Consider the following 25,222-nt stretch of genomic DNA (forward strand, 5'->3'; position numbering starts at 1 on the left):
GGACTGCTCTGAGTGGCCAGGGCCAGCAGGTGACGTCAGAGACTCCTTCTGATAGGCTCCTTCAGGTGTTGCTAGCCTATCTTCTCTCCTAAGTAGCCAAACCCTCTTTTCTGGCTATTTAGGGTCTCTGCTTTGGGGATTTCCTTAGATAACGAATGTAAGAGCTCATCCGAGTTCCTCTGCATCTCTCTCTTCACCTTCTGCCAAGGAATCGACTGCTGACTGCGCTGGAAGCCTGCAAAACTGCAACAAAGTAGCGAAGACGACTACTGCAACTCTGTAACGCTGATCCTGCCGCCTTCTCGACTGTTTTCCTGGTGGTGCATGCTGTGGGGGTAGTCTGCCTCCTCTCTGCACTAGAAGCTCCGAAGAAATCTCCCGTGGGTCGACGGAATCGTCCCCCTGCAACCGCAGGCACCAAAGAACTGCATCACCGGTACCCTGGGTCTCCTCTCAGCACGACGAGCGAGGTCCCTTGAATCCAGCAACTCTGTCCAAATGACTCCCACAGTCCAGTGACTCTTCAGTCCAAGTTTGGTGGAGGTAAGTCCTTGCCTCCCCACGCCAGACTGCATTGCTGGGAAACGCGACTTTTGCAGGTACTACGGCCTCCGTGCACTTCCGGTGGAAATCCTTTGTGCACAGTCCAGCCTGGGTCCACGCCACTCTAACTTGCATTGCACGACCTCCTAAGTTGTCCTCCGGCGGCGTGGGACTCCTTTGTGCAACTTCGGGTGAGCACCGTTTCACTCCACTTCGTAGTGCCTGTTCCAGCACTTCTGCGGGTGCTGCCTGCTTCTGAGAGGGCTCCTTGTCTTGCTCGATGCCAACTCTGTCCCCAGACGCAATTGGCGACATCCTGGTCCCTCCTGGGCCACAGCAGCATCCAAAAACCCTAACCGCACGATTTGCAGCTAGCAAGGCTTGTTGGCGGTCTTTCTTCAGGAAAACACTTCTGCACGACTCTCCACGGCGTGAGGGATCCGTCTTCCAAAGAGGAAGTTCCTAGCCCTTGTCGTTCCTGCAGAATCTTCAGCTTCTACTGTCCAGTAGCAGCTTCTTTGCACCCACAGCTGGCATTTCCTGGGCATCTGCCCATCTCCGACTTGCTTGTGACTTTTGGACTTGGTCCCCTTGTTCCACAGGTACCCTCGTTTGGAAATCCATTGTTGTTGCATTGCTGATTTGTGTCTTTCCTGCAGAATTCCCCTATCACGACTTCTATTTCCTTTGGGGAACTTTAGTGCACTTTGCACTCACTTTTTAGGATCTTGGGGTGGGCTATTTTTCTAACCCTAACTGTTTTCTTACAGTCCCAGCGACCCTCTACAAGGTCACATAGGTTTGGGGTCCATTCGTGGTTCGCATTCCACTTTTGGAGTATATGGTTTGTGTTGCCCCTATCCCTATGTGTCCCCATTGCATCCTATTGTAACTATACATTGTTTGCACTGTTTTCTAATACTATACTGCATATTTTTGGTATTGTGTACATATATCTTGTGTATATTTGCTATCCTCATACTTAGGGTACTCACTGAGATACTTTTGGCATATTGTCATAAAAATAAAGTACCTTTATTTTTAGTATATCTGTGTATTGTGTTTTCTTATGATATTGTGCATATGACACTAGTGGTACTGTGGGAGCTTCACTCGTCTCCTAGTTCAGCCTAAGCTGCTCTGCTAAGCTACCATTATCTATCAGCCTAAGCTGCTAGACACTCTATACACTAATAAGGGATAACTGGGCCTGGTGCAAGGTGTAAGTACCCCTAGGTACTCACTACAAGCCAGTCCAGCCTCCTACAGACCACAATATGATTTATGAATTCATATTTCCTGCCAATAGTTAGCAGTAACAATTGCAGCTTTAGGTATGTCTTAATCTGTAAAATCATACCTCCAGTGCAGGTAATCAACCAACTAACAAATGCTAAGGAAATTCTTCGCATTGCTCTAAGTGCATCCTAGCACGTTTGGTCATAAGGGAGAACCAAGCCATGATCCTAAGATTGATACTTTAAGCCTCGGACGGAGCCTTTCTGATGTTTAAGCACTGTATGAGTGCCCCAATTGATTATGATTTTGCGTCAGGGTTGTGTCATTTTGTAACACAGCACCAAAGCAAAGACCTTTTTTTGCATTTACAAGGGTAGCAAAGCTACTTTGCATGGTTTAGTAAATACAAAGTAATGAAATGCAGTGCATAGCGCTGTCTTGCATTACTTTGCGTCGGGTAGACATTACATGGGTGAGACATGAACCTTCCAGTCCATTCGTCCATTTTGATGCAAAACAGATCTACAAAGAACTGTAAACCTGGGTTTGCATCAAAATGGTGTGCCTACCCAAAAGTGGACTAACTAGGAGAAACGTCTTTATTTCTCTTCATTTTTCCTATTTCTATGTGAGATGCATTGTGCAGCACACATAGAAAGAAGACTATGCCTTTAAGGCAGAGGTCTTCAAACTTTTTGATGCCGGGACCCCCTCTTAAAAAGATTTAGGTGTAAGGACCCCCTCCTGATAAAAAATTCTAGAACCTGGTACTCCTCATCATCAACAATAATAAACATCCCCATTTCACACAGCAAATCATTTTTACTGTGAGGAAATAATATTAAACAGTGTTTAGCAAATCAAAGATCGGTGAGTGTGGGGGCATGGTCAAGGGTGTGGCTAAAAACAAAGGTCCTCAATTATTAGGAATTGACATGGGACAGAGCTGCAAGTCTTCTTGCTACACTTCCAAACTCTCAATACAAAAGGGCAGGAATGGACCGTATTTATGAAATTCAGTAAATTTCTGTCCTTTCCCCCTGCGCTGGCGCACAATTTCTGCCTAGTGCCAACATAGGCAGGGTTGTATTTGTGCAGGAAGGGGCACCTTCCTGCACAAAAACAATCCAGAAAGGCTTTGTACCTCTTTCTACATGTGTGGCAGATAGCAGCACACATGGTAAAGAAAAAAAACAAGGAGAAATTAAAACATTTCTCCTCATTATGCCTGCTCTGGGGAGGCATAAGGTTTTGGCACTGCCCCAGTTTACGTGATTTTGTAAATCTGGGGCAGTGTCAAAATCCATCTGTGTTGCATAGGAACACCCACCACTACACCCGTGGAACGCCTCCTTGACGCAAAGTAAGGCAATGCAGCGACTTGCACTGCCTTGCCTTACTCCATATCAACAAGGCCATTCAATCCGCTCAGGGTAGCTTTGAGTCAGCTCATAGGTACGATTGAGAGGCTTGTGATGCTGGAGCATCGAAAAAAGTGATGCTCTAGCAGCGCAAGCCTCTCATAAATAAACCCAAAATATTCTCTACATTTTTTTAAGTCTTTCACTGCCAGGTAGCTACATATAAAATAATAGCCAGCTGAAATGAAAAATAAATAAAATAAAGTTGTTACTCATTGGGAAATGAGGTGTAGTGCATTATGACACCTCTATTAGTTAATGCACTGCCAGAACTAAATCTTTGTTAGTATAGTTGAGAATAGTGACTTGTGTATTTTTAGTGCCATGAGGTCACTGCCTGTGACAGAAAGCACTGTGAATATATAAATAGGCCTTATTTTATACTTGCATTGCACGCAGTATAATATAGGCCACTACAAAAAGGTTTATTATAAAACGGTGCTTCCAAAATGTGGATTTAAGTAATATCAGAGCATATGCAATACCTCTTTTTTTAATAGCTGTCCCTTCAACACCTCCAGGTGAAGTGAGCACTGTTGAAATACAATTATATTTAAAACCATGCACTTCACAGCTCAGTTGTTAACTCTTCACACTACCCCTAAAAAAAAAAATGTTTGTCCTCACAAAGCTTTGATCATTTAAAGCTGCTCCCATGCACCCTTTACATGTGCAGATCAGCTCGAAGAGCACATTTGCTTTTCATCCAGGAAGCAGAAACCCTGGGCTGAAAGTCTCCTTAGCTGTCTGTGCAAATTAAAGTTCAGCTGAGGCATTTTAAGGATCAGCTGGGGAATGTGCGACCCCCTTTCCAGGTCTCCATGGCCCCCCTGGGGGTCCCGACCCCCAGATTGAAGACCTCTGCTTAAAGGGCTGATTTTGTGCAGGAAGGTATCCCTTTCTGCAAAAAAACAATCTTACCCATAACTCAGTCACCTCTACACTATTGTGCATGTGTGTCTGCTTTTGTGCTAGGCAGCACAAAATGCGCCAGGGCAAGGAGAGAGCAGAAATGCTCTGCATCTTTGTAAATATGGAGCATTTGTTCCCACTCTCTTTTACGCATAACAGTGCAGCAAGTTCCCTTGCTGCGCCACACTGCGTAAAATAATAGTAAATTACCCCTTGGTTGTTCTGTGATCACTGGTCCTGCCCAGCATTAATCCATGTACATCACCCTATTTTGTGTTCACAGAAAGTGAAAAGATACTGCCTGAGCACAACTGTAGGCAAAGATGATAAGTTGGGTTTGGTGCATCCCTGTAACGAATGCTGAACTCTGGAACATGCGCTATGTGAAAGAGAGGTAGGGATGGAGGGAAGCTGTAATAAAGGAAGTTATGCAAAGACATGAAGCTTTTCTAGAGGACAACAGAGGCATCACAGAGCTGACCACGATGGTCAGGACACGGCCTAATAGTTCTCAGTTTGAAAGGGCTCATTGCTCAAACCTGTTAATACTGGATTAGGATCAGGGGTACGTAGTGTAGTCCCATCAAATTCTCACCGAAGGTGAACATAAATAGATTACTGATTCATCTACATGATCAAAAAAATTGTTTCCCCATACACACCCGGAGCCATCTGTTAACACAAACCCATAAATAAACTTGATGACACAGAGTTTAGCCAAATAGAAATCTTTAAGTCACATATATTAAGAAATGTTCAACATATTTACAATATGTGCGAAAATATTTGGGTATTTACAGTGAGGTTAACAGTCAATAACAAAACCTACTCATTTTAGTTGGTATTAACGTGTGCCGTTTCTTGCCATGCCATTTCAGCGCTGTTATTCAGTAATAAACGTAGGTGTTCAAGTATCAGTTTACTTCGTTTCAGCTTTTCTTTCATAATGTATAAATTGTCCACTGATCTATTTTCGATTAACTTGCAGGTTTCTTTTTTATTGTATCAAATGTATCAAATTACGTTTTTTTTCTTGATGTGCCTTTTTAAACAAATTAGAGGGTAATCCATCAGACTGAGGGTCTTTGTCTGCACCTTAAGTAATACAGGGTGCCCAACCTCATATCGAACTTTTTGAACCAAGAAACACTTCCTAGGCTGGTTTGAACTATACATACACTCCCTGGTTGAAAAAACACCCTAAAAACTACAAGCCCACCACCTGTAACTAGTGTGCAGTAATGGGTGGCATTAGCATGGGTCTCAAGTTGTCCAATGTACAAGCATTCCTCCGGTACCAGCTTTTAGATCACATTACTTTGAATGCTAGTAATTGCAGTTTTATTTTTCTCTATAAGTAATTGATTAATAAAAGTGTCATAATACACGGGAGCTCATTGTGCGTTCCAAAGTAATAATTATGCGATAGTATCATATGGGGAATTATCAGTACCAAAGAGTGCAGTAACTCCCCAGTGCAATATGACCGTATCATTATGGGCTTGGGGGGTCTAAACTGGGCATTATATGCGGTATAGGAGTTAACAAACCCAATTACTTCACGTTTTGCCTCCTTCAAATCTCTTTCACACATTTTACTTGTTTTTTATTAGTGAAAGGTGCGAGGTAAAAACAAAACTGAATCGGGATTAAGGCAGGACTCTGAATAAGATGAACGTGACACAAACAGAAACCGGGACTGCATGTACATTTCACACCTGCAATGGAAGAGCTTGAGAGATCTACGTCATAGTTTATAGGCGAGCAAAGACATAAAGTGCATTCATAACTTCCTAGCAATTTAGATCTGGCCCTCAAAAATCAGTAGGCGTGTCATGAGATGTGGAAAGAAAGCGAGAGCGCCTTCTTCCGTGTGGCTTGGGAAAATGCAAAATATGAACAAGGCACAGCCATCTTGAAAGAGGTCAGTGAGAGGGACAGGTCATATAAAGGGACAGCTTCTGGACAGTGGTGTAGCTTCCCATGCCCATTTTTACATGGTGGAATGGTACCTAGTAACTATCAGTCATATTTGAAAATAGATTGAGAAGGTTTGTATTCTCCCTTTGGGCTCTTCATTCTCTTCTCAGGTGGCCTTTTACACTTTTAATGGAACATTATTGGCACTTTTTAGCAGATCAGTTGAATACTGATTTGGACTTCATTCGTATTTGCTATCAGGTCTGCTATCCATAATGCGACAGTAATGGCACTTCAGAGCAGATCATCTGTATGTTGGATTGGACTGTATTAGCACTTGTTGCAGGGTCTGGTATACTTTTTCTTCATCAGTACTGGCAATCATAAGCATGAGCTATTTGTAATGGACACGGCAAGCGCTACACAGTATCTGTGATAAAACATAATAGAGGTAAGCGCAAATCTCAATGTGAAGTGGCAAGTACTGAGAAATTCAGAGTGTGCTGCTTGCCTTTCTAGATTGCGACTCGTCATTCAGTTTCTGACGTTGCCTGTCTGCTCTTTTATTTCTGTTTGGCACCTGTCGCCCATGCCTCATTTCCTTTGTTAACCCCAGCAACAAAGGCTAAGGCTAACAAAGGGCCACCTCGTGGTTTATAGCTCAATTCTCTAGTAAAAAGTGCACACACCCTGCAAGGTGACCCAGCCTCCCTAATAGCTATGGCATATTGTACTAGAGATGGCTGGCCTAGGTTAGCGTTGTCTAGGCTCTTTTGCTGAAGGCTGAACTCTGTTTAATACTGATTTCTTTTTTAGATGACTGAAAGCAGCTGAAATGGCTGCAGAAGTCTATCGTGGATGTCGCATCTCTCTGTATTAGAGATGGATGAGGGCAGTCAGGAGCAGCCAGGCTGTTCCAGAGATCACTTAGGTCCGTCGAAGGTGGCCGAGTGTTCTTGGAAATTCATGTCCTCTGCTGGAGATGGCTTAGGCCTAGTGGCAGTGGCTGGGTTATGTTAGGAATGGAGAAACTCTGTTGTCTGGCTGAATGCTGTTAATGGCAGCATAACTCCACTAGAAATTGGAGGGATCGAGTAAATATGGCTAGGCATTTTTGGCGATAGTTATGCTGTCTCAACGGCGTCTGAACACAATTAGAAATGGTTGAGTGCGTTTGGAAATGTCTGAATTCTGTTATTGGTAGTTAAGTGAGCAGGAGGTGTCTGAGCAAAAAAGGAGGTGGAGCGGTTCGGTTGAAGGTTACTGAACAGTGTTGGTAATAGCTGAGCTCTGCTGCAGGTGGCTGGGGCCATTCAGTTAAAGAAGGTCGAGCAGTAAGAGGCGGACATATTCTGTTTAAGGGGACTCCGTGAGAACTCGGTGCGCTCTGTTAGAGGAACTGAGCCCTGCTGGTGACGGCTGAGCACCTTACAGAAAGGCGATCATTGCTGGCGGCTGCTGGGATCTGCTGAAAGTGACTGAGGCCAGTTGGAGATGGTGGGCTCTGGTAGGGGTTGTGTTTAACAAGGCTCTGGGAGTGGATCGTCTGTTCCGGAGAGGTCTGGGCTCTGTTACAGTGTTCAGAAATAGTGAGGTAGGTGCTCACTAATTAGTTTAGCTGAGCCTTACTTTATGCCGAAGGCCTCCTGAAACTTTCACCACGGGGCTAGGTAAGGTCTATAGCAGTGAACTGGCTGAGTGGCTCGACCCGGTGGTGGCGATGGCCTTTCAGCTGTGTCTGAGGGCATTGACGCTACAGTTCACGGACTCCTCTGCCAGCAAGGTTTAAAGACCCGCACAGGTAGGGATGGCTAGTGTAGTTAGCTGAACCTGGCGCCTTGCTCAGCTGGGTACCCACCGGAACTTGTACCCGCCGGTGGGCGTCCTAAAAGTGAAGGCGTTGCCCTGGGGGAAGGCAAGTGTCCGCATTGTGCAGTGATCCCTGATGGAGGTCCGAAAGCACATGCCCTCCTCTTGCAGGGCACTGCCTCCCATGCTCAGCGAGCGCTGCCCGGTGCAGGTCTGTAGCCCGTGAAAGGCCCCGTGAAGGCTGATGCCCTTGCCCTGGCCCTCGTTGACTCCCCTCTCCTCCGACTGAGGCTTAAAGCGCTTGTGCTCGCTGTTCGGATCGATGGTCTGCAGTGCCGCGTTGCACTTTTCGGAAATTTCCCGTAGTATCTCATCAACCTGGGGGTCATCCGTGCTGCTGGTCTCATATAGTTCTTCCAGATTTCTCTTTGCCGATGTTCTAGGGAGAAAGCCGTCAGCTAAAAGGCCGTCTTCTGTTGATCGACGAATCATCAGCTTCTGTAAACACAAAAAAACACTCTGCAATCCAATGTCATGGCACTTAAACGTTGACATACCGGTACCTTGTAACAGCGAATTGTTGTTTCAAGAAAAGCATTATAGCCAGACTTGTGAAATGCCGCCACCTAGCGGTAAATATAATATACTTTCAATCGTGTTATGAAACTAGTTTGAGTACCAGTGTTAAATCTCAGTTTCCTACCGTCTAGTTCCTTGTCAGTGTGGAAATGTGTTTGGTGGTCTCCCACCGTATGCCTGGTGACTGTGTATGTTTGTATATTAGTGCGAGCCCCATAACAAAATAATCACTCCACCAACATAGAGCAAATAGAACATCTTACCTGCATTTCTCAGGCAACCTGATATAGCGTTACAGGGACAGAAATAGCACTTCTTACCACATCTGCTAATCTTTCATTAGCACGATAACTGCGTCTGTCAGGAGGAAGTGTCAGGGTCGAGGTTTACAATTTACCTCAATTACCCAATGCTTACATTTTTGGGCATTTTCATTTAATGGCTTTAATGCACCTGATACCGCATAAAACCTCTCTGGATGCAGTGCTCAACTCTTGCCCCCGATGGGCTGCTGGACACCCTCCCCTGGGACCTTCTCAGTGAGGTGTATGGCCATGGAATTTGCTTTATGGATGTGGGTTGATCCATGTCCCCTAGGATCCAATTTCCCAGGGTCAGAGGACACTCGGAGGTGCAATACTCACATCAAGCACCGAGGCCAGGTGCTTGGCCTGGCTCGCCAGCTCCTTCAGTTGGGTGTTCCTCTCCTTCAGTGATGAGATCTCCTCTTGCTTCTCGTTCAACGTCAAGTGTAGCTGTCGGGTTTAAAAACAAGCTTTGCTAGTCAGATATTGTCTTGGCAATGAAAATGTCACAACCCTAAACCTGGGCAAGAACTACGCTTTCTGCAAAGACAAGAGACATCTGAGGCCGCCGTGAATTCAGGAAAGCAGTAAAGGCCCTGTCTTTTCCTCACAGACGAGACCCTACCGCAGTGAACCAGCAGCCCCTGACTAATCCACGCACTACATTCAGTCACCCTCAGAAAGACAGTAGATATGAATGTATGTGACGGTCTCACTCTTCTCCACACGCCACTACTAAGTTGACGCTTTAAAGCACCCCTCTGGTCTTCACATACAATATCAAAACACATCCCACATACACCACACACAAAAAATCAGCAAACTACCCACCAAACACAACAATGGCGTGTATAAATGTTAATGATTACATCATTCATTGCTCTTCACTTTACTCCTTCCCTAAGCACAGCGACAAGATTGTCACCACATTATAAAGGCACCACTCTGGCCCCTCTGGTTGTCAGGCCTGACACCAAAACTGCTTCCCATTGAGTCCACACTATACGTCCACTCATTACCACCCAACCGCACAGCACAACGTATAGGCGTAAGTGAATCTGTCTCTCAACCTCTTATCCCAACTCAGCTTGTAAGCACAACTACATGTACGCTACATCACAACCGGGGGACTCTTCCAATTCTCATACCTGAAACCAGAGCCCGTTCCATATAGGCAATGCTATAACCCCACTCTCTTTCACATCAACTACAACCACCGTAGTGTACAAGCCATCCACCAAAAGGCACTTCAGTGACTTGTCCCTCATAAGGGTTCTGATATGCTACACAAATACAACTACAGTTCAATACAACACCATACAATACGTCTCCAATAATGTTCTCAGAAATATAGAAGCCCGGAGAGAAGGCCCACCAGGCCTATCCAGTCTGTTCATTGTCTACCTAGTTTCATTTACATGGTCTGCAGGATTTCACTTTCTGAGGGTGCAACGTTCTGCGGCACGGTAAACACCCAGCTATATTTACAAAGCTCTGAGCTTTCTAAGAAATCTGATTTTTGCAAATAAGTGAGCTAAATCACAGGGAAGCAGATAACGTTGACAGAATTGCACACTGTGGTTTACAGAGCAAAGAAAGATTCGGCCAGTGCTTAATTTGTGCTTGTCGTTTCCGGTGCTGAGCACCGGCACTTATTTGTGAGGGCCCGGGCTTATTCTTCATCCTCAAGCATTTGCTGCGACCAAAGACACATGTGGGAAAGACGGATGAAGGGAAAAACGAAAAAGCATCACAAAAGGAGAAAGTAGAAAGCTGCAAGAGTGAGCTGAAGGGGCAGGGAGTGCCTTTATATGGATTGAAGAGGCTCGAGATGGCTTCAGGATTACGCCACCTCAGTATTCAATGTTCACACATTTAATTGCAGCAGCCGTGTGTTTAAGAGGAGAGCTTTGGACACCGGCACCTTTTTATTTACAAATTAAGCACTAGATTAGGCCCTTGTGGAATCAGCAAAGTAAGAAAGAAAAGACTCACACTAGCCTTAGCAAAATGAAAAGGGTTTTTTACTGAGAAGTAGTCACCCAGATTTCCGAAGTCATTGTCAAGTGCCCATTGAACTCTTATCATGACCCTCTGCCCGCAAAGACGGCACTGACCCCATGCCAGTGTCCAGTCAATGGCAACTCCAGTGATGGGCTTTAGAGGACTTCAAAAGCACATCTCAACGTCAGCTGTAAAGCCACCTTCTATTAGCTGTCTCTTTGTATGTTAGTAGCACTTTTTGGAGTCACAGACTCGGAAGTACAATGCAGCGCCAAAGGAAGCCCGTTCAAAGTTTAAGGCGCTGACTCGGGAGCTCCATTCTCTGCATACTCAGCTTTCAATGACAGCATCAAATCAAATCATTAGCATTTATAAAGCGCGCTACTCACCCGTGCGGGTCTCAAGGCGCTAGGGACAAAGGGGTGTCTGTTGTTCTAGCCATGTTCTCGTTTGGGTAGCCTTGTCTTATTTCATTGATCTGCTGGTGTATTCTTAGCATAACTCATCATACGGGATGCAGGCAGCACGTGGCTTGGTAAATTATAAGAGGCCGCTACTGCCAGAGGCGCGCATGCTCACACTCACCTGCGAGTTCTGCACGAGCGCGTCCCCCAGCGCCTTCTCGTTCTGGTCGGCCACGCCCCTCCAGTAATGCTCTGCGAAAGGTACCGGCAGCCCCAGGGGCAGCAGCGAATCGGGGGCCGTGTTCAGGGGACTGGGATCATAGGCAGAGCCGGTGCAGTGCTGCAGCTGGAAGTTCACGTCCTCAAGGCACGGCGGCATCATGGAGGACGGGTCTGTGGAGAGAAACAAGGGATGAAGCTTGTCGCGGTGTGATCAGAAACAGGGGAGTGCTACCATACTGAGTGAACATAGTTCTACAGCACAGAGGCATGCCAGCATTGTTTGTACCCGAGTGACACTCTCTAGTACAGCCTCTGAGAAATACTGTCTGGTAAAGTTTTTCTCTGGTACAATCTACGCTAGAAAGTACATCCTAATTCAAGACTTTCTGCCAGTTTGCGTCACATCATGTGACAGCACTAGTGCAAAACCCTGATAAATCTGGGCCAGAATGTAAGGAAAGTGGAGCTGCATCTAATGCAGCAACAATTTTTTTGTGTCCACTCTAACGCCACCATGTGTGCGCCATATTTAATACACAGCGCACCATGGCGCAGGGTAGGGGCAATAGCGTCAACATTTTTTACACTAGTGATGTACTGTGCAGGATTATTTCCACATTTTTGGCACTAATCCTGCAGAATACATAGGGGCCCATTGAAAACAATGGTATGCCCCCTTTTAACGACTGCCCTGTGAAGACGTTAAAAATGGCCACTAAAAATGACCCAAAGAAATCTCTTAGATTCCACTGTGCCATTTCAGAGGTCCCCCTAACGGGGGAATGCCGCCCTTGCATACATTTCACTTGGTGCAGGCATAATGTGGTACAAGGAGGTAGAAAGTGGCGCAATGCATGCATTGCACCACTTTGTAAATATGGCACAGCGAATTTGGCCTCATTGGGCCACATTAGCATCATAAAAAAATGACGCTAATGTAGGGAAGGAGGAGCTAGGCCCTCTTAAATCTGGGCCCTAGTCCCTAATGCCAAGTGAAACCAGGTGCAAATGAGGAGGCATGCGGCTGTTTGCGTGCGATACTAACACACTGCACAGATCTACCACGATCTGCTCTTCTATTTCTAAAGGATACAAATTGACTGTATCACAAAATTCCTCATTAATACGAAGGTTCTTAAAATATATGCATTCACGATGAATTCTTGTGTGGCTGTTTTGAGGCTTCCAAACTATGTCCCATATTAACAAAAACGTCCTGGCGTGTCTGATTTCTGCTCTTTGATATCTTCCGAAGCACAGTCACTCAGAACACCTGGGTGCAAGGAGTGCAAACACTGCTTCTGAATCATTGAAAGAGCCCCACTAGGTGGCTCACAGGTGCAGAGTACAGGCTGAGTTTAAGGATTCACATTAGTGATGCAACTGAAGTATCGCTGGTGTCGACCCGCTCAAACAGCTATGGCTACTCAAGGCCTTAGAAGACCACTCAAGGCCTTAGAAGACCTTAAAGGAAAACAGATACGTAAAATGTAATAGTAAGAGCATTCAACCAAGCATGCATTCATTCATAAATAATGATGCTGACACTGATGATAATAATGAAAATATTAATATGCTTCTAGCTAATATTTACAAAACTACGGGCAGATGTATTAATTTTTAGCTCAGTGCAACAATGAAAGTATCTGCATAGTGCAAGGAGACGAACGCAGCATATCTGCCTTATTTGTCGAATATGGTCTGCTGCCGTCATCCTCTGCAGTGGCACACAAACTGGCTGCCTTGTGCCACACAAAACCTTGGTACCATGGTTTAGAGTTGCGTGTGATGTCTAGCATAGTATTTGTAGTGGAAGCATAATCTTCCGGTACAAAGCCTATGTCTAGGCAAATTCTAATAAAATCCACGCAGTGCACCACATATGCATTGTATGAAACGTTTGGAGAAATAACCACCTTTCTCCAGGTTAGCACCTGCTTCCAGGAGTAATTTATTTTGTTGCAAAGCTGGTCTATCGTAGTAGATCAGGCTTTGCCTCAAAAACTATGGATGTTTGCAGTGATCTGCCCATTTAACTCCCATGTAACACCCTGAACACGCAGAGTGGCACAGAGTGATAGTTTCACCCAGAAAAGAACACCTTTTCAAAGCAAAATAGCTTTTATGCTTGAAAGTACTCAATACTTCACGCTGCTTTGCATCATTTTGTGCGACTTTGCACCAGCACAAAGTCTTAGTAAATCTTCCCATATGCCTATTTTTGTCCTGATGTAATGTTGTATGAATCTAGTGCCTGCTACTCTCTATACCCCGAGGGAGAGCTTGGGTTGTTGAGTCATTCTCATCCTTACCAGATATGAAACTGTCCACCGCATCCCGGAACTCCTGCAGGTCAAACTCAGGCTCAGTCTGCAGGCACTGCCCCTGAAAATCAAGAAGAGAGGGCTGTGAGAGGGGCCAGGGCACGGAGGCGCTGCTTGTAAAATTGACAGCACTGACAACAAAACCAGGCACACAATGGAATCCCGCATGTACTCCCAGAACTGACCACCTATACTAGAAAAAAAGCAAGCCTGAAAACGATACAAAACAATACGAGTTAATGCTAGGACTGACCACACAAACCAGGCACACTATGGGAGGCTGTGTGTCTCCTTAGTACTGACCACCCATACTAGAAACTATAAGCAAAGCTGCATGAAGTGTTATATATATACAATGCAGTACAACGTACCCCTAATTCTGACCCCCCAAACCAGGCATAAGATACAAGGATACATGCACCCAGGTCAACCATCCAAACAAGCCAAGAGATGGAAGGCAGCACTCACCCGTCTGGGGTCAAGATGTAAGGATTCATTCATCCATGCAAACCATACACAGAGTGTAAAGCTACATGTACACCCAGTACAAAACCAAAACCAAAGTAGAGTCACGATGTAGCAAAGAATGTGATCATTTTATTGACCACTAACTCACGCACAAGATGTAAAGTTGCATGTGCCAACGGTAGTACTCATCCTAACTAAGCACATGATATAAGAATGCAACTATCACCTACGCAGGAAAAAGCAAAGCTGCATGTAGTCCTAGTACTGCCCACCCAAACAAAACATAAGCTACAATGATGCATGAACCCTAGTATGGACTACCCAAAGCGTACAGCAGCATACACCCAATGGTACTGACCACCCGAATCAGGTGCTCTACTTATGAATGTTGTACCTATAGTAGTGAGCACTCAAACTAGCCACAAGATGTAAGCAGTTGTCTACCCCCCAGAACTTGCAACCCAAACCAAGCAGAGTAGGCAATGCTACATGTACCATCAGTAATAACCACCGAAACCATGCACATGATATAAGGATACATGAACTGTACTAACGAAAACCTAAGCCAAACACATGCTGTAAGGGGACATGAACCCACATCACTGACTACCCCAGCCAAGCACTCTGTGCAGATCTTCAGGTAACACTTCTGACCACCCAAACTCATGTGCAGTTTGCAGAGCTGCGTGTATCTCCAGTACTGGACAACCAAACAATGGTGCACTCTATAGAGCAGCATGTACCACCCAGTACTCACCACCCACAGCATTTAAAGAAGCACGCCCTCCAGTACTGACACCTCAAACCAAGCTCAGCATGCAGAGTGGCAATCAGTCCCAGTACTAGCCACCTAAACCGGTCACGGATGGAAATCTGCGAGTACTCTGCCCACTGCGCAGATTTGCCATTCGAAATACAGGCTGCAGAGCTACATAAAACCCCCAGCACTACGGGCACAAAGCAAACAAAGGATGCAGAGATGAATATTATGCCCAATACTAGCCACTCAAAACAAGCATCTGATGCAGAACACCAAGTAACCCATACTACTGGCCAAAACACAGTACGGACTACCAAAAGCAAGTACAGAATGTACAGATGGACATACCACCCCAGGAGACTGACCACCCAAGGAAAGCACAGGATGCAGAGAGGAGCATTTAATCCAAGTTCTGATGCAGAACACAAAGTAACCCCTACTACTGGCCTACTCACACTATGGACCACTCGAAGCAAGTACAGAATGTACAGATGAACATACGACCCCAGGAGACTGACCACCCAAGGAAAGCACAGGATGCAGAGAGGAGCATTTAATCCAAGTTCTGATGCAGAACACAAAGTAACCCCTACTACTGGCCTACTCACACTATGGACCACTCGAAGCAAGTACAGAATGTACAGATGAACATACGACCCCAGGAGACTGACCACCCAAGGAAAGCACAGGATGCAGAGAGGAGCATTTAATCCAAGTTCTGATGCAGAACACAAAGTAACCCCATACTACTGGCCTACTCACACTATGGACCACTGGAAGCAAGTACAGAATGTACAGATGAACATACCACCCCAGGAGACTGGCCACTGAAGGTAAGCACCGGATGGAGAGAAGAGCGTTTGATCCACGTTCTGACCAGCCAAAGGAAGCACAAGATGCAGATATACGTATATCACCCCAGTACTGACCACCCATTACAAGCACAGGATCCAGAGAGACAGGCGTACCGCCCCAATACGGACCACTCATTGCAAGCACAGGGTGCAGAGACAGGCACGTACCAAAAGGAAGCACACAGTGCAGATATGCATGTACCAGCCGAGTACTGATCACTCAAACCAAGCACAGGGTGCAGGTATGCGTAAACTACCCCACTACTGACCACACAACTGAAGCACAGGATCCAGAGAGTACCCTCCTAGTACTAACCACCCAAAGGAAACACATGATGCAGGTATGCATATACCACCCCAGTACTGACCACACAATTGAAGCCCAGGATACAGAGAGACATGCGTCTATCACACTAGTACTGGCCACCAAAGCAAACAGCGGACTAATGGATGCAAAGCAGCGTGTAATCCAGTTCTGACCACCTATGGTCAGTTGCCGTCTGTATAGCTGCACCCACCTGACGCTCCGGGATGGCCACTCATACTTAGATACAGGATGCCGAGCTACATGTAAATCAGGGGAAGGCTGCACAGCTACACATAACCTAGGAGAGAGAGATGCGTGCTCCTTTGCTGTCAACCACCAACAGAGCCCGCAGTGACAGAACTGTACTTGCACCCCGTAGTGCCCTACCGTACGCAGCCAGACAGTATATCTGAGAACAAAGTGTAAAAGTGTTATAAGAGGGAGTATAGATGTGGGGTACACTCGGAATTCCATGCCTCGGCTATCACATAGACTTGAACGCTGGATTCAAACTCCATGGCACCAAGCCCCGGCACTTACCTGCACCTCGCAGGAGTACCATGGGAAGTGGAGCTGGCAAGCCTGCACTGCCATCCCGAGAGAGAGTGTGAGACTGGAGGGGCTCGGCTGCTGCCTGCGGAGTCAGCCCTGGTAATAACTCACCAGCCCTGACGTGGAGAGCGTGAGGGGCGGGGAAAGGTGTGCTGTCCCACCCACCCCTGCCGTGTTCACAGAAAGTACGTGACCTCGGGCTTCTGCGTACACTACCTCGAGTGCTGACAGGGAACAGATGCATCGATGGCGGGCTCTGTACGCTGGCACACGCTCCCCGTTTCACTGTACCCAAGCAGGCGCCTTTAAGGTCTCTTGCAAGCTCAGCATTCCAGGGCGCATGAAGAGTCGAAGATACAATTAAAAAAACACTTAAAAATACACAACGTTTAAACTGGGAAGAAGTGGACTAACTTGGAACTGTCAGAGCCGAGCATCATGCAGCCAGTCTCGGCACACACGCATCGGATGTTCTTTAGTCGGCAGGTCTGCTTCCTCCACACCTTGTGGGAGAGCGTGTACCTCTGCACTATGCACACAGGCCTCGGCTCTTCTGCAGAAGGCAGGTGGCTTCCTACACACTTATTGAGAGAGCGTGTACCTTTGCACTATGCACACACGCATCGGCTGTTCTAGAGTCGGCAGGGCTGCTTCCTCCACACCTTGTGAGAGAGCGTGTACCTCTGCACTATGCACACAGGCCTCGGCTCTTCTACGGTAGGCACGTGTGCTTCCTCCACACCTTGTGAGAGAGCGTGTACCTCTACTATGCGCCCGGGATTCGGATAATTTATTTACAGTATAGATGTGTGCTTTCTCCACACCTCGTGAGAGAGCGTGTACCTCCGCACTATGCGCACCGGCCTCAACTCTTCTACAGTAGACAGGTGTGCTTCCTCCACACGTTATGACACAGCGTGTACCTCTGCACTATGCTCGGCTCTTCTACAGTAGGCAGGTGTGGGTCCTCCACACGGTGTCACAGGGTATGCACCTGTGCATTATGCAGGTGGGTCTTGGGTCTTCAAAAGTAGAAATATGCACATTTTCACACATGTTGTGACATAGTGTGTACCTTTGCACCATTCTCAGAGGCTTTGGATCTTCTACAGTAGGCAATTACACCCAGTGACAACTGTGCACCTCATATATCTAGGCATTGGCTTCTCTACAATAGGCAGACATGCTTCCTCAACACCTCGTGAGAAAGCGTGCACCCGTGCCTTATGCAAACAGGACTCAGCTCTTCCTCCGTAGGCAAGTGTGCACTTCTGCACTATGCACACAGACCAGCTAGTCTACAGTAGGCAAACGTGCTTTCTCCACGCTCTGTAAAAGTGTTCAACTCAAACTCAAAAAACTCAAACTCTTATGCAGTCTTGTTATTTTTCCATACTTTTTAAACTTTGTATATATGCTGCATTGTACGGCACACACACAAAGGAGGAAACGTATGAAAATTTAGTTTTTGTACCGGAGGTTTCTGCTTCCAGTGCAAAATCTGTGCTTGACAGAATCACGCACCCTTGCTCTAATGGGAGCGAGAAAAATAGCACCATATCTTAGGAGATACAGTGCTGTTTTTCAGTCTACGTTTCACACATCCTAGCAGCTTTGGTTGCTGTGCTGCTTCATGTCACAGTTTAAGTAAATTCAGGCCCAGATATACTAAGGGACTTATTTATTCACAAGTGGCCTGTGCCTCTGGTGCATCACTGTGGCGCAGGCTGCTGACCCATATGGCCAAGGCCATGCCTTACTTTGCGGCAGGGAGGCATTTCCATGGGTATTACGTGCTTTCCTAGATTTACAAGGTTTTGTAAACCTCGGAATGCAGGGTGGCGTAAGGGTAATGCAATGGGGAGCAATATTGTTATATCTTCCAGTTTTCCCCTCTATCTTGGTGTGCTGCATTTTGCAGCACACATTAAAAGAGGAAAACTCCTCTTATGATTGTTTTTGTGCAGGAGGCAGGAAGCAGGAAGGTGTCCTTTCCTGCACAAAAACAATCATCTCCGCAACGTAGCCTTGCACCCTGATGCAAGGGTGCCTCCGTTGGTGCATGGCAGCAATCTGTGCACCAGCACAGGGAGAAAGGACAGAAATGCACCATATTTTGTAGATACGGTGCATTCCTGCCCTCTTGTTTTGATGCAGGGCGGCACAGCAAGAAGGCTTGTGGCTCTGCCCAGTGCAGAAACCGAAGCTGTGCTGCCAGGCTTTAAACCAAGAGCAAAGAAATGTGCCATTTCTACTGACATACGGTGTTTTCTCTCCCCCTGGTCTGCTGCACGTTAGATTGTAATGCTCCAACACACACTCCCTTGTGCCAAAGTGCAAAGTTTGGGAAATAAGGGGGGAAATATTTGTACTTGTTACACCTGCCTCAAGGAGGCATAAGGTTTTGGTGCAATTTCTGTCTACGTCTGTAAGCATGCAGAGAGATTTTGTAAAGTTTTTCTTAGTGTAGAATAAGCTAGTTGGAAAAGGGGTTGATTTATTTTGCCCCAGTTACCGTCATTAGTGGTAAGTGGGCAGAATCTAGCTGAAACGCTCTCTTATGCCAGATGTCAAATTTTGCTTTGTGTGAATATCTGCGAGTTTTTACATCTTTAAATAAGCCAGTTAAAATATTGTTTGCCCAGCACTGCTATTCATTACACAAACCGAAGAACATAAACCTGTCTGACCTGTACTTGTGTTGGTCACCCGTTTCTAACTTTTATATAGTGGCTTAACCTCCTCTGATGCGTCTGTAAAACAGAACTTTTTGCCTGAAAAGTTGTCCTGAATGTGGACCCGTTGCCCTGAATTATTACAGTCACTGCTGAGAATGTACCTCCGTGCGCTGTGCACGTGATGCCAGCGGAGCGGGAGTTTCGAATGGCTGAGGTGAGTGCAAGAGTGGATACCGCTGAGTGTTGCCCTAGTCATCCTTGGCTGGCAGCACGCCCTTAGGCACTACTTACAGTGTGACGCAATGTACGGCTTCACATTTCACTCTCCACCGGCGGGACGGTCAGGTGAAGTCAGCACAGCGCCTGCAGGGCCGCCAGAAGTAAGAGTGGCTGAGAGCAGGAGCTTCACACATGATTCATGTCCAGTCTATCAATGGCCAGTGCACACAAGCATCACCCATGCATAAACCTGTGGACATGTGCACCATGCACTGTACACAGTGCACACATTCAAACGTACACGCGTGGAGTGAACACGTGCACACATAGATGCTACATGCATGCCTACATGGAGACATGCACAGTGCGCAAACACTTACTTGCAATATACTCATACACAAATGAACGCGTGCACCTGCATGTAAACATATGCACACGTGCTGCTGAATTAATGTCACAGTGCTGACTTCTCAATGATGTGACTGAGGAGTATGTTGGTGCAAAGCAGTGATGGAAAGCGTCTGGATGAGCGTGTCATTCTCAGTGAATCCGTGCCTGAGAGTGCCAGGAGGTATGTGGGGCGCCAGACCCAGAACACTCTGTTTCACCAACGTTTCACTGTGCGTTGGGTGCTGGGGGACATCAGTCCTCAAACACGTCATAAAAAGATCTGCGTCCTCTTTCCGGAATGCCTTGCAGAAAAAAAACACACCTAGAGGGAGCCGGGGGTCACAAGAGGAGGCGAAAGCTTGAGCCACATATGACGAGAGAGTGCTGAAGGTTCAAAGCACCCTCGCCCCAGCCTCCTGCCACCCCAGGAAAGCAGTTCACTCACCGGCAACGGGCTCTGCTCCTTCGATTGTCCTCGTTTTTGGTTCAAGATCCCTAATCAATAGAGACCCTTCAAGATTTGTGGCTGTGCCTCCCCCAGCCAGTCCCTTCTTTTCCAGTGGTCCTGCATATTACAAAGCCCACGCCTCCCTTCAGGTGCAAGGTGATGTCAGCGGCGGGGACACACAGGGGTTCTAGCTCGGTCTGCCTAGCATGGCTGACCTTTGACACTGCGCGAGCTTATATATCATTTTAGTGATATGCGTGCACTTTGTAGTCCTGCAAGCAGAAGCCACCACTTCTCTTGCATGAAAATCCCCGGTATGCAGACGTCTAAATACATGGCAAGATGTACATCACACATGACGATGCTGTGTGTGCTTGGGTGGTCGGTTCGAGGGGAGTCAAAGGCTGCTGGACCTGGTTGTCTATTTCATACTCTTCCTAGACAGAGCTCTATAAATGAACTATGACATTCTTCCGATTATCTGTTAATGGCGTAAAGCTTTTAATACCCCTATTACAATTACCATGTTCTTTTTATAGCGCAGAGACCACAATCAACGGGTAAGGTGCACGGCATATGCTCCCTTTCCCTGGTCTTTTCACACCTCATAAAAGTAAAACGTACAGAAGAAAGTCTAAACTTGAAAATCAAAACGTTTCGCTTCAAAAACTACATTACATTATATTTTCAGTACTGCGTTATTTGTATATTGTACCCTCGTACTGCGGGATTACATGGTGGTCCGTTTTAATGACAAGCAAGTATCAGCCCAGGTGAAATAAACGTCCTCATTGCACGACACCTCGTAAACCAAAACGTCAGATCTCACGCAGAGGCTGTCAGTTGTAGAATATCAGGGGACAGTGTTCCTTACCTGCTGCTCAGTGCCATTGTTCGCGGTGTCCTGTTCAATGACGGAAGTACAGTCTGCCAAGTCCTGCCAATCAATTGTGGCAAGAGCTAGAAAAGAAATACGAGAGGCCACTAAGCACAAAGCGAAACCCTTGAGAGCTTTCGGGTGACTGAATTCTATTCAGTAACAATGTTATGAGGCAATTATCGGCGGTCACGATTTCGTTTTTACAACTGAAAAAAACAGTTAGTGGTGAGGAACACTGTTCAACAGAACGCGTTGTGTCTGTTGGAGTCAAACCTTAACTTACCGGAATCTACTGTGTCAGGACATGGGTCAGTATAGATTGTCACCGGGCCGCTGACGCCGACAGGGAATATCTTTCTTTGTACATGCTGCGAAAATGAAAACGCATATTTTAATACGGAAACATCGAATGTCAGGGCCAATAACGTAAGAGTCTATGAACAGGGGAATTGTCTGTGCAAATTGTAGTGTATTAAATATTCTAATTGTAAATCATTGTAATATGTGTCTAGTTGGAGAGATCATTAAAAAATGCGAGACGCTGGCGCAAACCGTTGAGCAGTTATACAGGGATAGGTGTTCGTTATTAACATTTATAGACCAATAACGAACACTTATAAACGGAGTCGTGTTCCAGTCGTTCATACTTTGGAAAAACTGTTCAAACATCTAAATGAGCCTATTAGATGCTAAGTACACTGTAACAATAAGTCCAAATATTTACTAACACCAGGATCGAGGATGCAAAAATGTGCCTCGATGACGCAGACGTTAGGATAAAAAGGCAGATATGAGCGATAACGGCCAAGTGGGTCTCTGCAGTATTGCACTGCACAAGAACGTGTGCACCCTTACCTTCTTCTCTGGTTTCACTTGCTTCTTAATGAGCCTGTTGGACAGATCCTGTATTCTGTTTGGGCACAGCCTATCGAACACCTTTCTCCTGTTTTGCATGGCGGTGCTTGGGTTCTCACTGTTTCCTCTGGTGATTCGGCCTCATGCAGTGGCGATGGAGCATCACCATGATGGTGCATCCAGTCTGTTCTTATACACTGACAACTGTGGCAGTTGTTTACATTCTAGGCCAATCAGAAGGCGCGAGCAAAGGTGGGGATGCCGTCTCCAAGGGGGGACGCGTCCCTAACGCCCGATTCCAAAAGAAGTGCGCGTGCGCCAAGTAGCCCGGCGGATGAGCCCGGGAATCCAAACTGTCAGAATTTAGTTTTATTTTACGCATGCGCGCATCCAGGGCTCAGCCTGCCAAGAAGGAGGGGTTGCGGGGGGAAGGAGCTTCATCCCCTCTCTAGAGGCTCTTCTATACATATCACGCCCATCATGTCAACGGAGGGGGTAGAATTAGCGAGGGGAGGGTCACGTGAGCAGTATGAAAAGTCAGTTGGTCAGTGGCCGCCAGAAAAAGGCGCCCTTCCGACCTACAACCAGCACCGCATCCGAGCCTTAGGAATGGCCTCGGGGAGAGTGAGCAGGGCTGGGGCATTCCCAGCGCTTTTTCCGTCTGCGTTGCCGCCGCTAAGGGACATACTAGTGCTGCCGCCCCCACCACATGTCAGCAACTGCCATTGTTTTACGAACATCAGTGAAACGTGATAAAATCGTGAGATTTGTACTATCTAGGTGACTGGCCACGGTGAGCTAACGTACAGGACCGATGGCGAACGAAGTAACGCATATGAACATTTTTGGCTAAAAAAAGCTGACCTCTTCGTCATTAATAAAGGCTATTTGGCATGTAGACAGCGAGTGTGCTCTCGGCAGTTAATAGTGCCCAATGTCAGCCTTTGCTAAATAAACCATGAGACCAGTGGATACAAATCACAACATCAGCGTACTACAGTCACTATGAAACATTCCATTCTGTATTCACTTTGTGTCAGCTTACTGTGTAATATATTTGCCACTCAGTTTAACTGTATCTTCTTTATATATCACGTTATTTTTGTTTTCTTTCCTTGACATCCGTCTTTGGAGTTCATGCAGTCTGGGCTGCTCCCCACGTACATTTACATTTTAGAAATTAGCTGAAATGTGGTGCATGCGTTGTAATTGTAAATTGTGGGACATATTTACAAACTTTATTCATAGGGCTGCCCTGAAAGCCTCCTTGCTGCGCTGCCCTGCGTCAAAAGAAAAGGGCAGGAATTTGCCATATCTATAAGATACAGCCCATTCCTGTCCTTTGCCCCTGCACTGGTGCACAAGAGGCTGCCATGTTCAAACACGCAGGGTACCCTTCCACCGTGGTGCAAGAGTGTCTCTGTTGTGGGGATGACTGTTTTTGTGCAGGAAAACATTCATGTGAATGTAGCTTACATAGAAAAAGGAAAAAAACGAGGAGAAATAAAGGTATTTCCCTTCAGCGCAAGGCTTTTGACTCATTCCCTGGTTTATAAATCCTTGTAAATCTGTGAATGCATCAAAATCAATGGGTGTGGAGTGGGAACACCCACTGCAACACCCATGGATTACCACCCTGTTGCAGGGTAAGTCAACGCAGCAACTTGTGCTGCGTTAACTCAGTCCATATTTGCAAGGCCAGGAAAAGCCACGCAGGGTGGATTTACGTGGCCTTGTAAATACGGCCTTTGAGAAAGTAGCCTCTTTCTAGCCTTGTTACCCCCACTTTTGGCCTGTTTGTGAGTATATGTCAGGGTGTTTTCACTGTCTCACTGGGATCCTGCTAGCCAGGGCCCAGTGCTCATAGTGAAAACCCCATGTTGTCAGTATGTTTGTTATATGTCACTGGGACCCTGCTAACCAGGACCCCAGTGCTCATAAGGTTGTGGCCTATATGTGTTCCCTGTGTGATGCCTAACTGTCTCACTGATGCTCTGCTAACCACTACCTCAGTGGTTATGCTCTCTCTTTACTTTAAAATTTGTCACTAACAGACTAGTGACTAAATTTACCAATTCACATTGGCATACTGGTGCACCCATATAATTCCCTTGTATATGGTACTGAGGTACCCAGGGTATTGGGGTTCCAGGAGATCCCTATGGGCTACAGCATTTCTTTTGCCACCCATAGGGAGCTCTGACAATTCTTACACAGGCCTGCCAGTGCAGCTTGCATGAAATAACGTCCACGTTATTTCACAGCCATTTACCACTGCACTTAAGTAACTTATAAGTCACCTATATGTCTAACCTTCACCTGGTGAAGGTTGGGTGCAAAGTTACTTAGTGTGTGGACACATCGTTCAGGGTAAATTCCACGGACTTTGTGAGTGCGGGGACACTATTACACGCGTGCACTATACATAGGTCACAATGGTAACTCCGAACATGGCCATGTAACATGTCTAAGATCATGGAATTTTCCCCCCAATACCATTCTGGTATTGGGGGGACAATTCCATGATCCCCTGGGTCTCTAGCACAGAACCCGGGTACTGCCAAACTGCCTTTTCAGGGTTTCCACTGCAGCTGCTGCTGCTGCCAACCCCTCAGACAGGATTCTGCCCCCCTGGGGTCCAGGCAGCCCTGGCCCAGGAAGGCAGAACAAAGGATTTCCTCTGAGAGATGGTGTTACACCCTCTCCCTTTGGAAATAGGTGTGAAGGGTGGGGAGGAGTAGCCTCCCCCAGCCTCTGGAAATGCTTTGGTGGGCACAGATGGTGCCCATCTCTGCATAAGCCAGTCTACACCGGTTCAGGGATCCCCCAGCCCTGCTCTGGCGCGAAACTGGACAAAGGAAAGGGGAGTGACCACTCCCCTGACCTGCACCTCCCAGGGGAGGTGCCAAGAGCTCCCCCAGTGTGTCCCAGACCTCTGCCATCTTGGAAACATCTAGTAAGCATTTTTATGTCTCTTAACAACACGTTCCCCCTGTACTTCGTACTGTCAATGCAAAAGTTTGTCAATTTCTGGGGCTTGTTGATCCACTTTGTTTCTGTTTCACTCTTTCACTTTCTGTGTGGACTGAATGCAGCCCTGCACTTCCGATTGCCACGGATACTCTCCAA

General features: G+C 46.5%; 1 protein-coding gene across 1 annotated transcript; it reads right to left on the bottom strand.

Annotated features, from left to right (window-relative positions):
* Positions 1-4,675: 4,675 nt before the first annotated feature.
* Positions 4,676-22,254, bottom strand: MCIDAS (multiciliate differentiation and DNA synthesis associated cell cycle protein). The gene is made up of 7 exons (XM_069222053.1): positions 22,094-22,254; positions 21,522-21,606; positions 21,233-21,318; positions 13,671-13,743; positions 11,318-11,529; positions 9,068-9,178; positions 4,676-8,342 (listed from the first exon to the last, which is right to left on the bottom strand). The coding sequence occupies exons 1-7, from the start codon at positions 22,190-22,192 to the stop codon at positions 7,878-7,880; spliced, it is 1,131 nt and encodes a 376-aa protein (XP_069078154.1). The 5' UTR covers positions 22,193-22,254; the 3' UTR covers positions 4,676-7,877.
* Between the last annotated feature and the right edge of the window lie 2,968 nt (positions 22,255-25,222).

The sequence above is a fragment of the Pleurodeles waltl genome, chromosome 1_1 (assembly GCF_031143425.1).
Source record: "Pleurodeles waltl isolate 20211129_DDA chromosome 1_1, aPleWal1.hap1.20221129, whole genome shotgun sequence".
NCBI lineage: Eukaryota > Metazoa > Chordata > Amphibia > Caudata > Salamandridae > Pleurodeles > Pleurodeles waltl.

What these genes read in the sequence shown, in the direction of transcription:
- MCIDAS (XM_069222053.1), bottom strand. Translation starts at nt 22,192, where the DNA reads ATGCAAAACAGGAGAAAGGTGTTCGATAGGCTGTGCCCAAACAGAATA. An exon ending in AAGTGAAACCAGAGAAGAAG is followed by an intron (nt 21,607 to 22,093) that starts GTAAGGGTGCAC and finishes TCATTTTCGCAG; the next exon opens with CATGTACAAAGAAAGATATT. An exon ending in TCCTGACACAGTAGATTCCG is followed by an intron (nt 21,319 to 21,521) that starts GTAAGTTAAGGT and finishes TTTCTTTTCTAG; the next exon opens with CTCTTGCCACAATTGATTGG.